The following is an 18,343-nucleotide window of genomic DNA, read 5'->3' as shown; positions in this document are numbered from 1 at the left end:
AGCACTTGATCCTCGATGGTTCACAGCATCTTTTTGTAATAGCGTGCAATTAATGTTATAACCAAGCGAACAATCTGTTTTAAAATGTATAATATGTCACTCATTTCTAAAGAGCGCATAGGAAGTCTTGAGTGTTGATTATGATCTGGACCTGTGTAGCTCTAGTTCCCACGTTACTCACGTAGGATTTCATTTCTCAGAAGCGGTGATTTCCTACATTGCCATATTTCGTTCTAGCAAAACAGAAAAAAAAAAGGGGGGGGGGAGAGAGAGAAGTATGGAATCTTGCTGATTGGCTTCAGTTTGGAGTCTTTGTTTGTTTAAAACGGCGAAACTCTGAGTATTTTCATTCTAGTTGGAAACACAGAATTCTGCTGCTCAGGTTTGAGTCCTGAAAGGGTCAGTTCATTTTTTAGCATCTGCATTAGAGCATGTGTAATTTACTTGGAGATCAGAGCTTAAATACAGCAGTCTTGTCCTTGGTGTTTGGGCAAAGATACACTCACCTCTCAAGGTAACCCTGTGGGGAGAAAAAGGGCATAATATGATCCACAGCCAAAATGAAAAAAAAAAAAAATCTTCTTTCTTTTTTTTTTTTTTTTTTTTTTTTTTTTTTTTTTCCCTAGGCCTGTGCAGCATCTATGGGCTGCTTTCAGAAAAGCTTGTGTTTCCAGATCACTTTGTATACAGACCTGATCCTAAAATGCAGGTGATTTCATATAGGTGACGACTTTGCTCAGGGGAAGCAAGTGGCGGGTTAGAGGTGTGGTTTGGAAAGCACACTAGTTTCCTTCGTGCTGAAGGAAGGAATGTAACAGGTTGTACAATGCAGAATATAAACGGTAAGATGAGGCTAAAAATATCCCTACTCCTCCGCTTTCCACCCTTGCCCTATTGTTATCCTGCCCTAATTTTTCCCTTGTGCTAACAGCATTTCATTTGCGCTGTGGCTCTGCAGCGTGCCTTGCATCATTGCTAGTCAGACGTCTATCTGAGAAAACACGAAAGGTCACAAAACACCTTACAGATTATCTGTGGTTTTTATCTTTGCCCTTTAACTCCCCTTGGGCAGTCATTAACTACGTGGTAATCTTGAAGACCTGTTTGGTGTTTCTCTTGGTGGAGTTTTGCCTGAACAAAGAGTGAACTCTAGCTTCAGGAGCTGGCCCTGATAGGGGCCTGCAGAAGTGTGACTACTGCAGAAGTCAAGCCTTCTGTCTTACAGTCCATTTCATAACACAAGTTTGTTTTTTTCCCTCAATGCTGCCTGCTCAGCTGGAGCTGCAGGTAGGTTTGGGTTGGGTTTTTTGTTTTATTGGGTTTTTTTTTTTCCCCCACTGTATCTAATCTAGTGGTACGTAACAACGTTGCCTTCCGTGCCATTTTTGTCCAGCTTCTGTTTAGCATCTCCTGACCAACCCCACATTATCAACTGTCACAGCTGTTATTTAAGCAACCAATGTCCCGAACCAAGTGTAATCTGAGTAACTATGTGCATTCTTCTAGTGCTCTTCACGCTGATTAATCGCGCGTTTAAGGTGAATATTGTAGGAGTAAACTACTTAGATGTAATACTGTAATATCCACCTTAAGGCTTTAGAGGATTTGTTTATGCAGTTCTTTGCACCAGATCAATGTTATCAGTTAATGAGATAACACTCTATTTTCTATTTTTATAGCTGATAGTCTGTCTAACTAAAGAGCAGTAAAAGGCTTCACCCTTCTGCAGCCTTTGAGATACCAATACGTGTCTCAAATTGATTGACGTGGTATAAAACTCTGGCCTATTATCTTACTGCTCAGATCTTTTGAGTTACCAGTAGCAAAATACAGTAATAGTGGAGTTAAGATCTTGAACTGCATCTCCTTAACTATATGGTTTATTAGGATGTCTCTGTAGTTAATGGAAAATTACATACCCCTGATTCCAAGCAGCTCATTAGTTTTTACACAGCGCGTGTCTATCTTTTCAACTGGTGGTGTTGCTTAGACTAGAACCCTGTATTTCTCAATGCCTCAGTTTCCCTGCTTGTAAAATGGAGAGTGGAGATGATAACAGTTCCTGGGAGGGCTCATTTGAGGCTGATTATCTGAAACTGTTCACACTTTGGTTTTAAAATAGTTGCTCTTGTGTTTGTTTTTCTGGATTGAAAGTATAGATTTCCCTCTGCAGTTTGGATGGTGATAAGGATCATTCAGGTTCGCTAATTTAATTGCTAGCGCAGCATTTCATGCTATTCCCAAGCTGTTCTCTGATTCCAGGAGAAGAGCTCCTAGCTTTACTTTCTCCGTGTCAGCTGTTTGGCACACGTCTAAGGGACACAACAAATGTCAGCCCAGATGTTTCCACAAGAAAAAAGAGAGGAAACCAGGGAAATCTGTTTGCTGTAGTCCTGACTGTGTCTCACGGAGAAATATGTACTATTGAACGTGTGTAAGCGCAGGTGCCAGCAATGTTCTAGCACGATTTCTCTAACCATCATAACGTAGATTGTGTGATGTCTGAGAAGAGATGGAAACAGTAAAAGGCAAGATGCAAGTGTTACTTTGGAGAAGAGTAAATATTTCTCAAGCTTCTTACAGAAAAATGGCAGTATCAGACTCCTTTCAGTACAGTATGAGTGCCATAGTGTAATATGGGGTTTCATGTGTGCAGAAATGTGGCTTGTTTGCACCTTTGCAGCTAACCAGCATGGAAGTCCTTATGTGCTGTTGAAATGCAGGCTCAGAGCGCAGTTGGCTCTTTCTGCAGGCAACATGTCCAGCAGCATCTGTTCCTCCGGCAGACAGCACTGGTATTGGGAATGGAAAAGCTTCGTCACGCCTTCCAGGAGAAAGGGGAGAGATAATCACAAAATGTTGCAGGAAAAAGTTGACTGGAGGAAAGTGTGCTCCAAGAGAAACAGGAAAGTTGAGAGGACAAATTACAGATAGTAGGAAAAAAGTGGAGGAAAGCAGAAGCGCAGCCTAGTAAATTGAATTTTAAAATGAGTATTTGTACAACTCATGCTCAATTCACAATATTCTTAAAAATTTCTTGCAATATATAGAAAAACAACTTAAAGTTTGATTGTGTATAATCAAATACCCTTTGAGGAGTAGACAGCAGAATTCATCAGAGTTCCCCTTGATTTAGCGCAACTGCGTTTCTCATTCATCTTTGTTTTCAGACTCTCCTACTTGATATATGGCTAATGGTAAAGTTATATGAAATGCTCACAAGTTTTTACCGGTTGCTCATAAACCTGCCATTCTGCCCCTGCTGTAATGTTTTGAAATTTTATTCCTCTTGTCCATAATAACAAAAAGGTTTAGGTCGTTGCAGCATCTCTTGAACGTGTATCCCACTAGGAGTTTGCCAGGCAATGCTAGAACCAGCGATGCGGTGCTCTTTCGTGCAGAAACTGACTTTATAACGGGCGATGGTGTTCTGGAAGCCGTGTTTCTCCGTGATGAATAAGGCAATAGCTCACCCGTTGCGGTAGGCTGGCTGAATTTATGAGCCAGCCCTGAGAAATCAGCAGGAACTGCAGCTCTGTTCTCAGGCCCGGGCCTCTACGTCAGAGAGGATTTAGTTTCATGTAGCAGAAAAATGCCATGCTAGAGATGAAGTTAGCTAAGTGTGTTAACTAAGCAGAACACTGGGTTTTGTTCTCCTAACTCAGCGTGTAACTGCAGGTATATCCCTGAGCTTCTCTCTGTCATAGCATCTCCTTCTCTTAAATGAAGACACTATCTGTTACTCAAAAGAGCGTATTGAGGTTGAAGTTCACCAATTTTTCTGGTGTATCTAAGCTTGGTAATATTTGTATGAGGAATGTATGCCTATAATAAAAACTAATTGTTTTCTTGGATGTTCTTTCAGAATGCGGCCCTTCAACATCTGTTCATACGGAAATCCTTTCGCCCGTTCAAATGCCTGCAGTGTGGGAAGGCCTTCCGGGAAAAGGACAAACTGGATCAGCACTTGCGGTTTCACGGACGGGAAGGGAACTGCCCTTTGACCTGCGATATCTGCAACAAGGGCTTCATCAACAGCAGTGCTCTGGAGAGCCACATGAAGTTTCACATGGACCAGAAAACATACTCCTGCATTTTTTGTCCCGAGTCCTTTGACCGCTTGGATCTGCTCAAAGATCATGTGGCCATCCATGTCAATGATGGCTACTTCACCTGCCCTACCTGTAAAAAGCGTTTTCCAGATTTTATCCAGGTGAGATGCAATACTGATTTCCAGGTCTCTCGCAAGCACTCAGTTTATTAGTTTTTCAGAACTGTCTCTACATAATACTGCATGTCGCTTCATTCTCACAAGCTGAAGGGGACATGCATCAATCATAAGTAAGAAACGGGGAGTGACCAGGCACGGCTAGAAGTATTCTTATTTCTCTGAAGCCCTCTTTCCTCTAAGACATCAAATGCATACTTCAATTAGGCGTTAGAAGGTCCTGTACTGTAGGAGAGGCACTCCCCTTGGATAACTCCTGAAACAGAGGTCCTAGCTATTTTTGGTCAGTACAGACCCATGTTGCAAAAAGAACTGTCTTCTGCTGGATGCAGCTTGTACCCTAATATGCCTGGTCCGTTGCTTTAGGAACTCTCAATTAAAAAAAGAAAAAGGCACTGAACAGTGTGCAAATGTATATATATTTTTTAAAAATTCTTTGGCTATTTATGCATAGCTATTTCATTTTGAGCACGTTAAGAGAAATGCCAGGGCTGATCAGCATAGTCTGCCTCCTGGGGCTTTGTCAGCTGGGTACTTTATTCCTGCTTTGTGTTGAACAGGGGAAAATGTTGATGGTTTGGCAACACAGTACTACAACATACTTCCTCATAAATGTTTCTGTGAAACTGATTAAGTCAGGAAAGGTTCCCCCAACTTTTTCCAGTTTTTCAGCTCTATCTTGGAATTCCTTTTTTCTTTTTCTTTTTTTTTTTTTAACTTACTGCTATACGAATAAAGTCCAATCACCATAAATCACTAGTTCTTGAATATTCCCATGCTGAACAGAGATATTAGATTGTTCCATGTGTCATCGGTATTAGAAGAAAGTAAAGATTTACTTAGAGATCCAACTGTTGAACGGTGTTGGATTTTAAAATGTGAAACCTCACTTTTTGTTTCTTTGAGTTATTTCACTGAGGGAGGATGGAGGGAGAATACTGGATTTTGAAGAGGCAGAGGATATTCCCTAAGTATGCAAAAGTAATTGCTATTCAGGAATGGCATATGAATGACTTCAGTAAAGTTTTTTGCAGATTGTATTTGCCTTCTCATTCCCTTTGACTGAAAGGAGTTATTCCTTGCATTTAGATTTCCTATCAATGAAGTAAAGATAACAAACATCAGATAGGCATGTTAACTCAAGGACGACTCACTAAAACCAGTACGTCGTGGACTGTTTTGTTGCCCACCGAGTGCTCAACTGTGCAATCGCTGATGCCTTTAGGAATAAGTCTTGAGGAAATGAAATTGACCTTCAGATTTGTAACAAAAAAAATGTTATGGTTTTGTAGAAGCTATTGCTAAGATCTCAACTGTTTTGATAAAAGCTACCTCTAAACCAGAGCATATGTCTGCCAGAGCAGAACTCTGAGAACTAATTTTTGTTGAGAGTTCCTGAGGCTGTTTTCCTATACTCTGTTCTCTTCCGAATAAACTAATTTTTCCTATGATCTGCAATGCTAGGTAAAGAAACACGTACGCAGCTTCCATTCGGAAAAGATTTACCAGTGTACAGAATGTGACAAGGCTTTCTGCCGTCCCGACAAGCTGCGACTCCATATGTTGCGACACTCGGACCGCAAAGACTTCTTGTGCTCCACATGTGGCAAGCAGTTCAAGGTAAGATGACTCTTGACCGAATCATTCCCAATACCAGTGGAGAAAAGCATTCTTTATTCCTCTTCAAGTAGGTAAGTTTGTTTTCTCAAAGGTGGAAGAAAGCAATGTGTGTGAACAGGCAAGACTTGCCTGCAGGTTGCATGCACTGCTTTGTGTAGCATGTGAGCTACAACATTCATTTCTGATGAAGAAGGGGGCAGGGTTCACTCCAGCATGCTCTGCCCTATTTTAGTAAGTTAATTTAATGGCAAGAGCAGTTTCATCTGCTCACTAAGAACTGGCTTATTAAACAACTCAGCTGTCAAGTGCTTGGGTTATATTGCTTTTATCAGTTGAGTGAGGAAAACTTCTTGCTGATGTTGGATTAATGATATTCCTGGTTGAGGTGTCTGTGTCTATGGAAAGCATCGTGTTAATACATGACATTCAGATCACTTTCCAGCTCCTCCAAGAATAGATGGAGCAGACTGTGAACCAGGTAAATTGTGGTGGCAGCAGCCTGCGCCTCGTTGCCTACTTTTCTGTAAGGCCCTGAGGGATTGGAATGGACTTAGGGGTGAAGAAGCCCTTTCTAGATAACATATTGCCCAGATGCAGTCTAGCCTTTCTGGACGCAGGTTCGGTACCATTGTGGGGCATGTGGTTCTACGCAGTCCAGAGCATATGATGCAAGTAGCCAGCCTAGGCATTAATGAGCTAGATAAATTCAGAGACAAACCTGAGTTGGGGGAGGCTTATTCTCACTAAGGTCACTTAATTAGTATTGTCTTGGTTTCTGCTTTTGTGGCAGAGTAACCTCAGACTTATTTTGACTGTAAGCCCAAACCTTTCAAAGGGTTTTTGCTGAGCTGTCCAACCCTGAGAATGCAGCACTGTATTCTGGAGAGGCTGGAGAGTTTTCTGACCAAGTTACGTTGTAGTTCCTGCTTGTAACAAGTAGTAAGGCAGAAAGTGGCAGTGATACTTTTTTTTTTTTTTTTTTCCCTCCCCCATTGCTCCACCTGTAGAGGAAAGACAAGTTGCGAGAGCACATGCAGAGGATGCACAATCCAGAAAGGGAGGCCAAGAAAGCTGATCGAATCAGCCGCTCAAAAACCTTCAAGCCTCGGATAGCTTCCACCGACTACGAGAGCTTCATGTTCAAGTGTCGACTGTGTATGATGGGCTTCCGCCGGAGGGGGATGTTGGTGAGTGTCCGTGTGCTCTGGCTTCTCTTACAAGCTTCTGTACTCAGTTTTATTGAGTATGTACAGGTTAAAGGTGCGATTCCAGTGGTTGGAACAAAAGAATGCTGAGAAACCAAGATTTTTGTAGCAAACCTGAGTGATTTTGCTTTGTTTTCCTGTTTTGTTTTCAGTGTCTGTGTGTGTGTGTGTTCTCAAAATCCCTTTTATCTTTTCAGCAACCACCATATTATTTCAACAGTATGTAATGCAGATTGCTGTGTAATGCATTTGACAAAATATGAGAGTAATATATTGCACACGTCAGCTATACTTCCTCTCAGCTTTTGTGGTGGTCTCTTTTCTCTTCACTTCTTTTTCCCCCTCTCCTTGAGAGGGGCCTCTCCTGGCCGTGCCCTGTCTCTGCCACTGTGGAAGGGGGTTTGCAGATAAAATCGCTGGCAGCATTTTTCTTGAGGGTTGTGATCTCTACTAGCGAAGGCCTCTTTGGGCAGAAGTCCTGTATAGTCATTACCCTGCTCTCAGCAGCAGGAGAGTTCATACAGGTTATTTTCCTCCTTCCCATTTCTTTCGTTAGAGAAAACGTAAACGAGATCCATGAGGACCAGGTTTACTTTAGGCAGCCGACTGAGAGTGCACAATAGTAGTTAGTATCACTACAGTTTTGGTTTGGCAGTTGCCCCTGTGTAGGAGAAGAGGCAATTGCTTAGCTTCTAGCTGTAATATGCTCTCTTGTGCTCTTTTTGTTTCTTTCTCTTAGGTGAATCATTTATCAAAGAGACATCCAGACATGAAAATAGAAGAGGTGCCAGAACTCACATTGCCTATCATCAAGCCCAACAGAGATTACTTCTGTCAGTACTGTGATAAGGTATGTAGGAAAGTCACCCATCAGAGGGTAGCTCAGTCCTAGACCTGTATACAACAAATTTGTCTGTGCATGGGAACATCTGGCAGGGTTTACAGCTTTGAGAAGCTTGCCGGCAACAGTTGTGCCAGCATTGCCTAAAAGGAATTAAGACAGAATGCACTTAGGCTAAGGTATCTGGATGCTAACTAAAGATTTCAATTTTCCTTTTCTGTCTTCTATCTTCAGAACCGGTAAAATTTAAATACTCTGAGCGAGCAGTGACCCACTCTTAGTCCTGTATCACTATGTGCAACTAAGTATTCAATCTATCTGTAACTTCTGAACACTTAACTTTTGATTTCCTTAGCAGTTCTAAAAGTCTCTAACTGCTTTCATTTTAAGCTGCTTGCTTAGTCATATGTTAGTAACTTCTCAGTGTTCAGCGAAGCCTAAATCATCATCTTTGCTGCCTTAATGTTTCTGTTTGTACTCTCTGGCCTTGTTTTTCATGTATGTGGACCCTAACTTACCAGGCAGTGCATTCTGACTATTCTTATACTCAGTACATGCTTCAGTGGTGCCTCCTCCTTTTTGTTTAAAGAAATATATTTTTCAATAATATTAAGCAATGTTTTTTGACCTGCCTGCAGAAGTAAGAGTTAAACAGTTTTGATTGTTGAAAGCTGTTAAAACTTTATGATGCTTTATGCAAGAGCAGAGATATCAGCCCTCATGACAAACTAACTCCGAACAAATTCCTGTTTTGGTGACTGGTTGTTTCTCTTGATACTTCACTGTCAAGTATGAGTGAAACAGATTGTCCTCTTCCCTTCTTGTCCTGCTTTAATGCTTTGTTCTGGCATACTGTGTTCTTTTAAATGGCTTTTGCATCCTATGCTAGAAGGAGTTGCTTTTACAAGCTGATTGAATGCTGGAGAGAGTGTGTGTGTGTGTGTGTGTGTGCGTGCGCTCATGCCTTATGTTGTGATTGTTTGCGGATATATCCAACCGTATTGTCTAAAGCAACATGCAAACTTTCCAGGTAAAGATAAATTGTATCTATTTTCTGCACCACCATCAGGGTTGTGCCATTCTCATGCCAGATCTTTACCCTGCAGGTGTACAAAAGTGCCAGCAAGCGCAAAGCACATATCCTGAAGAACCATCCTGGTGCTGAGTTACCTCCAAGCATCCGCAAACTGCGCCCTGCAGGCCCAGGAGAGCCAGATCCCATGCTTAGCACCCACACCCAGCTGACGGGCACCATAGCCACTCCTCCAGTCTGCTGTCCTCACTGTTCCAAACAGTACAGCAGCAAGGTACTGGGGGCATGTGATAGCCTCAGAGCATAGGCCCTCCCTGGTGATGCTTTTCCACAGTCTTTATGATCTGTCAGTCCACAAGCAGAGCTCTCTTATCCTGAGTTAGAGCACTGGTTTCATGCTGTGCGCTGACAACATGAGCACAGACTGCTAGTTTTATGACAAATGTTCCTTGACTGGGAGGGATAAGCCTGAAAGCACAAATGGAAGCGTGAACAGAGGAGGATCACAAATGGAAAAGCTTGGAAACTGCTGGCTGACCCTGTTACAAGGGAGAAGGATATGGAAACAGAGTGCAGAAAAAGTAACTTTTGGAAAAGTTCTCCAAAATATTTAGCTACACTAAAGTGAAAAGTTCCTGGGCTGTGAAGTTTAGGGCACTAATCCAGTATCAGACAGCTTTGATTAGCACAGACTTCATGACCTTTGTGTTCCCTTCTTGCTGACCTGAGCAACCCATAGTGCGAATCCTGGTGCCTTCTGGCTGAGGGAAAGCTTAAAAGCTGCCTTCTGCGTGGCTGTTTGATTTCAGGTGGCCCAAAGCAGAGTTGCCGAGCCTCTCTAATGCTCTTTTGCATCTCTTTGTAGACGAAGATGGTACAACATATTCGCAAGAAGCACCCGGAGTTTGCTCAGCTCCCTAACACAATACATGCTCCACTGGCAACAGCTGTCATCAGTTCTGCTCCTGCTGTTCTAACCACTGACAGCAGTACTGGAGAGACTGTTGTGGTAAGAATGCAAGAAATATTAAATTGGGCCAATAGAGGGAAGTGAACAAAACAGAAACCCTCTGGTGGTAGTGTTACTTTTTATTTGGCAGGCCTTGTTTTAAAGCATATGTTAGGACATTGCTTTAGATCACTTCTGTGCTTGAATATGTGTTTTGTTTTTGTTCTATTGGGAGTGATGTATTTCTCTCTTTGGAGCTCTAAGGATATGTCTCTTTCCTACTCCCTTCCTTTCCTTCCTACAGACTTTCCTGTTATTAACTCCACATAATATTTTCACACATACCTAAGTAACTCAGGAATACGAATCTCATAAAATACAGATTGTTTGCTGGGACGCCTCACCTGAGGTGCTTGAGCCCTTTGGGATCAAGATGACATGTTTACCAGTGGCTGAGAACCTGATCAAACTCCATTCACTGGAGTCAAGGTCTCTGAAGTCCTTTGGACAGGGCAGTACTGAGTGGTGTGAGTCTCCAGTGGTTAACCTTGCGGCTGATGCGTTAACAGCAGAGAACAAAGTAAAAGCTGAAACTAGAAAATCAGTCTTGCATCTCTTTGGGGATGCTGGGCAGTGATGCGGCAAAATTAAAAAAAAAAAAAAAAATTCTTAGCCACAGTTTAAAACTTCTTTTATTTGAAGGCTGAAACTGCAGATAAGGGACTTCTTCTTGAAGTGATTAGATTAAACTAGGGTACTTCTCATTTTGTACATCTGATCAGATTTGGTTATATTGTCTTTATTAAATATATATCAAGAGGAGCATCACAGCTGGCCAGTGAGGAAGAGAAGGGAGATACGTTTGAGGAAGCAGTCTTCCTTTTTGACCTGGAAACCAAGACTTGACTCTTCCAAGGGCATGATTTTTGTTGTAAAACAGAATATTGCCAAGCCAGTGGATTATTATAATCTTACAGTTCTTGAGCGTTAACCCTAAGTGATGCTGACTAACATCTAGACAGAACAGAGCCAATCCCAGGGGTCTAGTCATTGCCTGTGACCCCATCAGCCATGCTCGGTATATGCTAAAGTCTTGTAAATGAATGACTAGTCTGAATGGTGTAAGTGAAGATCAAGTGCAATGAAATAACTACAGGCCTGCAAAACTATTCAGTCTAGAAGACAATGTGGGATGATGTTCTCTGCATCTCTTCCCTTTCTCAGACAACAGATTTACTGACCCAAGCGATGACAGAGCTGTCCCAGACTCTCACAACAGACTATCGAACTCCTCAGGGAGATTACCAGCGAATCCAGTACATCCCTGTGTCTCAGTCTGCAACTGGCTTGCAGCAGCCTCAGCATATACAGCTGCAGGTTGTTCAAGTGGCTCAGGTGGGTAACCTGTTGGGGGGCTTCATGTGCTTTTGAGCCCCTCCGGGTCAAGCCCTGCACTTCCTTGCGGCTGTAGCAGTAGGAGGGTTGTTAAGGAACAGTTACAAAAAGTGCTGTGATGCAAAATGCTCCTGGACATAAATGGTTTGATAATGCATAGGTCTCATAAGCACTGTGTACTGGGTGTGGGTGGTCCTGCCAGTCTTGGTCAGCTTGGTGGAGGCATATGAACACAGTCCTAATTTAGTTCAGCCTGTCTGGGTAACTTTGCTTGAATCCGTTCTAGGCAGGGTGGTTTTTGTTCTGTTTTTGGTTTGATGTTGTCCAACGCATAATGTTCAGGGCTGGCCTTACAGAGGCATCGCTCTTCCCTGCAATCGTTCGTGCAACTTAAGTGTCATGCCTCTTCTGCAAGGTATTGGGCAAACAGTAACATCAAACTTTGAAGGTATTTTTGCCATTTAAGACCTGAATTTCTGCACTTTCTACCCAGAATAAGTATAATGTGCATTCATATTTGCCTTTCTTATTGCCAAAGTGTTCTCCTTCTGTTGTGGAGAAATATCTGCAGTGGGATGTGCAAGTTGTTTTCCTCTCAGAACTGTTGCCATTCTGAAGAGACTTCCAGCAAAGGGCTCAGTTATGGCAATAATCAGTGTGATACAGACATACCATTTTGACCAGATTCATCGTGGCATTTAAGCGCCTAATTTGTAGATTGTACCTAAGCTCCCGTTTAAATCGGTTGCTAGAATAGGACCAAGACTGCTGACTGTTTCATGTGAGTAGCCAGGCAGCTATCGGGCAAAGGCGATAGCAGACCCTGCAGCAACTGCCAAAGTGGGTCAGTGGGTGGCCTGTATTTGCAGCTGTGAGGACTGATTTGTACTATTCTGTCCTTGGTGAGCCAGAACCAAAATCTGGAAGTACAGAGTTTGCTTTTCCTTCTTATTGCCTATTAGAAAATAATTCTCTGCGATGCTCAACAATCTCCTAAAAATAAAAACAGAACATAATTAGAATAATGGAGCTGAGGAAAATAATATTCAGGCAGCCCTAAGTAATCACCCTAGCCTTTGTGTCTATTTTCCGTTGGATGAAGCTGAAATTCCCATGTGTTTGTATTTGAATCTGAATTTCAGTGTTTTCTCAGCCTCCTCATTGCAAATTTGCCTACAAATTTAGTTAATAATGGCCTAACCAGTGACCCCACTTAGCATTGACTGAGGCCGTTTTAACAGTACGGGTACTGATTCCTGCACCTAATATTAATTTTATGAAGATCTGAGGCTTGTAATTAAATTAGTCTAATCACTGTCATTAGCAGGTGTTACTTCAAAAAGCTTTTAATCGGTAAGACTCCCAGTATTGTTTTCTTGATATAGATTTATATCAAGCCGTGCTTTTGGATATGCAGATCTTGAGTATGAAGATGTTACATAGACGGATGCCTACAAAGGATGCTCCAGCTTCTGTACAACAGAAGAGGTTCACATGGCTGCTTCTGCAGAGAATTTGAAGTATACCTCTCTGTGTTGATTTTTGCAGGCTACCTCACCTCACCAGTCCCAACACTCCACAGTGGATGTCGGACAGCTTCATGATCCCCAGACATACACTCAGCATGCTATCCAGGTGCAGCATATCCAGGTCACAGAGCCATCCCCAGCAACTCAGTCGTCATCACAGGTATTCTACTCTTTTCTTATAGGATGTGTTTTCCCTACCGGCCTGCTCAGCTGGCATTTTACGTGAACTGATGCAGGATGGACCTTTTCTGTAGCATTCAGAATACCACACACTGTCACATGAGCATCCTTGAGATTATCAGTTAGTTGCCAGATGTTCCTGTTTTTTTAACACATCTCAGGTAGAGAGGGATGGCCAGGAATGGACAAATTTTCAGCTCTTTCTGGTTGAAGGTAACCAACAGAAGGATATAAATGAAAACTGGCACTTCTCAAATATTTGAAGTTCAGCTCTTGCAGCTGCATAGCATTTAGCTTCTGATCTAAGTACTCTGCTACAGAGTTATTAACCGTCAGCAAGTCATGTCTCCTGCATTTCAGTTTCTGGTCTGTGCTTACTGACCAACCAGGGAAGCAAGAGGGAGGAGAGCTTTGCAGTTCTTGTGCTCAGTATGCTAAGAAATCTGCTATTTTTCCTTGATAAGGACATGCTTACAACAGTACAGGGTTATGCAAAATCCTGAGCATGCTGGAAAAAGGATTTTTTTTTTTTTTTTTACCCACCTCCCCTTCCTTCCCATTCCCTCGCATCCTCTCCTTCCTTTCTCCTCTGTCATGATGGCTTTTTAGGTTGGTGGTCAGCCACTGAGTCCCTCCTCACAACAATCTCAGCAGGAACTCAGCCCCTCACAGATGCAGACAGCTACATCTACGCAAAACCCAGCCCTCCAGCAGCAGCAGAGTTCTTCAGTCCAGCACACGTATCTTCCCAGCACATGGAACTCTTTTCGGGGCTATTGTAAGTGTCGGCAGTAACTCTCACTGGAGCTACTAGCATATTGTCCATCCCCTGCAGCTACCAATGGGATAGTACTTTCAGAGCTCATGAAGCTTCATTAATATGCATAAAGGTCCAGGAAGATGATTAGTTTTGCACAAATGGTGGTACAAGTTTTTTTTTTGTTTGTTTGTTTTTTTTAATAACCATAGGCTTGTAATTGTGTGGTTTAGACAGGCAGACTAGATTCCTTTATTACACAGATCCTGTGTTCAGCAAAAGTCTATGATTGGTAGCGGCTTGTTCAAGTTCAGATGAATGCTTGAACTGTACAAAAGAGGGCGATGTGAAAGCGATGTGAAATGACTACCTGCCTCCATGCAGCTCTGGATAGTAATTTGGGGAATCTCTTCTTGGGGGAGAACAGGATGTGATTTATTAGCTGAGGATCCAGCACTTCATGCGTTTGTTAATTGACATAATTCTGTTGAGGCTTGTAGAGCTATGGGCTTCTTGCTGCTTGAGTTTCTCTTGAACAACTGCTGCTGTTTCAGGCTCTGGGCTTGTGTTACACCTGTGCGCCACTGTCACTGTTGTCTCTCGAGGTGGTCTTTTTGTGTTTGACTGAAGGTCTTGATTCTCCAATTTCCATCTTTCAGCATCTGAGATTCAGATGATGGCCATTCCCCAAGGCCAGTATGTGATTGCTGAGACATCTGTAGGTACACCTGTCACGACTGTCAACACGGGGCAAGTGAAAGCGGTTACTCAGGTAAGGAAAATCATCGTGTTGATCTGGTTTTGGTGTGTGTTTTTTTTTTTTTTTGGGTTTTTTTTTTTTTTTTTTTTTTTTTGTATCTTTATTTTGTACTACCTCCCCAGAATAATGTATCGGGCTTAATGCCTTTATTTTGAAGGTTAAAGGAATGCCAGAATCATGATGAGAGCATAGAGAATAGTGGTGTACCTAAAAGATCCGGATTGTATAGTTTGAAAGAGCAGTGGCTTTCTGTAACAATTGTACCAAGTTCCATGCTGCATAAAAATCCGTAGGCAAAATGGCTAAGGAATGATACGATGCGTTGTTCTACAGGGTGAGGAGAAAATCTAGTTCAGATCTAGTACTGCTATAACCTTGAGAGTTCTTACAAAAGGCACGAAATGATCTCATGAGCTTTAGGGATTTTTTTTTTCTTCTTTTTTTCCCTCTGAGGTAGCATTGTAGTTCTTAATGAGAACAAATAGTGTTTTGCATCAGTCACCTGTGAGGCCTACACCTGTCTGAACCTTGTATGTGTAACTACGTCAAGCAGAATGTGTTTGCTTCATATTTGCAGGACAGGGTATGATTTGGTGATGCTGAGTAGTCTTAAAAATGTTTAAGACTAAGCCGTATACACTGAACTAACTTTCAGACAGTTTCTGGAAACATTTCTTGCTTTGTAATTCTGTGTATAACTGAAAGCTGTGAAGGAACTTCTGCTGTCTTACCTAGTTAGAGATCCAGTGTAAGGAAGTGGGACTGATGTATTGTTTGGATATTGGACACTGGAAATGCAACTTTGGCTAGAACACAGGGAAAATGGAAGAAACTTTCAAAATAACTGTGTTGTAAATTGCTATTTTAACTTCTGCAGATGGGTTAATTGCATCATCGGCTTCAGCCATTCATAAATAAACTGTATCCCTTGTAGTCCAATGTACATCAAAACGAAGGTCTGATTTGGGTTATAATGGTTTCAAATACATGCTTAAATGCAGCACAACTAAATTTCAAAATTCCTTGTTCATTTCAAAATGTCTTCCAGCACGGCAGCAGTAATATAGATGATGTGAGATAAAACAGAATTGCTTATTTTATTTATTTATTTATTTTTAATGTTCCCTGTATAGACTCACTACGTGATATCGGAAGGTCAGCCTGATCTGGATGTCAAACAAAACTCTTCGCTCTCCAGTGAGGTACAGGTCGGTGTTTCCCAGCCATCAGCCCACACTGATACCTTGGAATCTCAAACGAATAATCAGCAGCAAACCACCCAGTACATAATCACTACAACCACCAATGGGAACGGGGGCAGTGAAGTGCACATCACTAAACCAAGAACTTTCCCAGCAGAACATGAATGAAGAAACCCTGTGGTGTCATTTGCTTGTACTTTTGACCTCCCCCAAAAGCCCGAATATATGGGTATCCTGGAGCTCATATGATTTTAAAGTGTATGCTCACGTAATGTCAGCTAAAATCTTGGAGCTCTTGTTAATGCTTTAAGAGGGTTTAAGTCCCCTGTGACAGTGAAGAAGTACCCTCAAAAATCCTCCTGGGATGCCACTTTATGCAGCTTTTAACAAAAAGGACAAGAAGAGAAATGGAATCTCTGCTTGCCCTGGACTTTATTTTTTGGCATGTCTGCTGACCCTTATTTTTCCTTTTTTGGAAGTGTCTCCAGTAAACGACATTTATTTCAATGATATGGGAAAAAGCTTGCCTGACTAAAGGCTAACTGGCAGATTATGTCCTATGTATATTTTTAATAGGAGCCGTTAAACAAGAGGACATCATGTAAATTGCCGGAGTATGGCAGAACTGCTTCCTGTGTGTTTGTTTCAAAAGCAGCCGAGGTGAAAGGGAATATAGCAGCTCGATAGAGAGCGGACTGCCTGGAGAGAGAGAGAGAACAGCAGCAAAGTGGTGACTCCTTGTGTATGGATGTGCGGGGATGGATATAACAATGAAGCTGTGAAGCTCTGCAGAAGCAGTCCATTAAATTATTTTTTCCAATCTTCTAGAACTGTTTACATGCCGTCTGCCCTGCCCTACCTTACCAAGCAGTTCAGAAGAACGATAAGTGCAGTCTTAAACCCTTGTTGTTTGGAACAAACTGATTGAAATAATAGTAGTACTTAATAGTAGTACGAAGCCACTGTTATCTCTTTTCCCCTCCAGTGTTTGCTGGAAAATCGCCTTCTTGCCTGGGAGGAAAAATAAAATTAATAATAATAATAATAATAAAAAAGCTCAGCTTAGCCTGCAGAGCAACTTCTGCTGTGACCTCTAATGGTAGTTGTCAGGAGAAAATGAGGGTAAAGGGAAGAGAATAATCCTTCTCTTTCTATGCAGATTTGGAAGTTGTACAGTCCAAAGGCACTGAAACCTCTGCCTTGCAATTGCTGTTTGAGACTTGCTTTAACTTGCAGTGTTTGAAGAGAACATGTCTAAAACCAACTCCTGAGCAAGCCTCTCTGAAGTCACAGGGTAGTCGTCTCTGTCAAAGCAGATGTATTTTTTCCCCCAAAGACTGGATGGAGAGCTGGTTACTCTGATTTTTCCAAATACCTTGTTAACAACAAACTGTAATTCCTTTGGACGGTTTCATAAAATGACCAGCCCTGGACTCAGAAAACACGTAAAAGAAAAATGCTCGTGGACCACTATTACAGGATGTAGAAAGCCATCTGCAAGTTGCCTGCTTTAGTAGACCTGGTCTATGTATAGAACTTGTTATGTTTAGGGACCAGGAGACAAGGAGAGAGATGTTTTAACTTTTAAGGCAGTGGTGTTTTGTTTTTTTTTTTTTTTTTTTTTTTTTCATACATAATTCTCCTTTACAGGTCTTGTAGGTTGGTTATTTAAAGCATTTTGGTATTTGCAAGAATATGATTACAGCTCCATTCACTGTTAATGGGGATATACTGTATGTGTCTAAACCTCCATTCACTCTGTGCATAATAGGATACATTTATTTAAAAAACAGAACTTTGTCTTAATGGCCTTTGAGACCTAAGAGCTGGGAAAGGATCTCCTCCCCCCTCCACTCCCACTTTCTCCTGTGCTGGATTGAGTATGAATCTGCAATTCTTTTATATAACTACTCCCACAGATTTAGATGAGGGTTACCAAATGAAGGTGCTACAGATGTTTACAGGTTGCAGTATCAAAGCTTATGGTGGTGAAGCTCTTAAACGTGAGAGAATTTAACACTCGGACTGGACAAGTGGAAGCCTTGTTACTTGGTGGCATAGCCTTGTAGCACGTATTACTTTGGTAAATGATGTATCTGTTACTGCGGTGTGGAAATAGTGACTGTGCATGATGAGATAAATCGTATTTAAAATACTGGCCAGCTCAGAACTGCTTTGAGGTAGCCTGGAAGTGATTTACCAAAACGTAGATCAATTTGTGTCTGGGATTTTCCTTCTCTTACTGCACCAGTGTATCGGGGCATTAACATTTGTAGAAGTCTATGAGGACCTGAGCTCTTGTCTAGTTGATTGTGGTGATGAGTATCTTTGAGTTCAATGGATTTGGGAGCTCATCTGCTTTTGCAGTGTGGCTAAGCAATTGCAGTTCCCACGGACTGAGCTGAAGGCATGTTGCTGAGCACCTTTGAGCATGAGGCTATCACAATGTTGTGCACGTGGGAGAACAGAAGGGAGCTCTTGCTTTGGCTTTTTCTGTTTCTTCTTCAAGACAAGGGCCTTTCCTCAGGCTGCTAGATTATTTAATAATGGGTGAAACATATGGTACGAGTAATCAGGAAACAGGAGACCTGGAAATGGTATGTTCTTATAGGAGTGCTACTGAAGTCTTAAAAGGTCTACTCCT

At 41.9% G+C, this 18,343-nt stretch overlaps 1 protein-coding gene across 5 annotated transcripts in view; it reads left to right on the top strand.

Moving 5' to 3' along the window:
* Positions 1-16,519, top strand: part of PRDM10 (PR/SET domain 10) — a 45,327-nt gene extending 28,808 nt beyond the window's left edge. For 4 of the 5 annotated variants that reach the window (XM_062594542.1, XM_062594543.1, XM_062594545.1 and 1 more), the window contains 11 exons: positions 3,866-4,213; positions 5,693-5,848; positions 6,856-7,035; positions 7,793-7,903; positions 9,001-9,201; positions 9,793-9,936; positions 11,101-11,271; positions 12,820-12,960; positions 13,590-13,758; positions 14,397-14,509; positions 15,631-16,366. In XM_062594542.1, coding sequence (XP_062450526.1) covers positions 3,866-4,213; positions 5,693-5,848; positions 6,856-7,035; positions 7,793-7,903; positions 9,001-9,201; positions 9,793-9,936; positions 11,101-11,271; positions 12,820-12,960; positions 13,590-13,758; positions 14,397-14,509; positions 15,631-15,867 — 1,971 coding nt within the window. In that variant the 3' untranslated portion in view covers positions 15,868-16,366. Of the gene's footprint in view, positions 1-3,865; positions 4,214-5,692; positions 5,849-6,855; positions 7,036-7,792; positions 7,904-9,000; positions 9,202-9,792; positions 9,937-11,100; positions 11,272-12,819; positions 12,961-13,589; positions 13,759-14,396; positions 14,510-15,630 lie in introns of all 5 variants that reach the window. The other variant, XM_062594544.1, reaches the window with a different exon arrangement.
* Positions 16,520-18,343: the final 1,824 nt, after the last annotated feature.

The sequence above is a fragment of the Rhea pennata genome, chromosome 24 (assembly GCF_028389875.1).
Source record: "Rhea pennata isolate bPtePen1 chromosome 24, bPtePen1.pri, whole genome shotgun sequence".
In the NCBI taxonomy this organism is placed as follows: domain Eukaryota; kingdom Metazoa; phylum Chordata; class Aves; order Rheiformes; family Rheidae; genus Rhea; species Rhea pennata.
The sequence above is the reverse complement of the archived record's forward strand: the minus strand, read 5'-3'. Positions and strand labels throughout refer to the sequence as shown.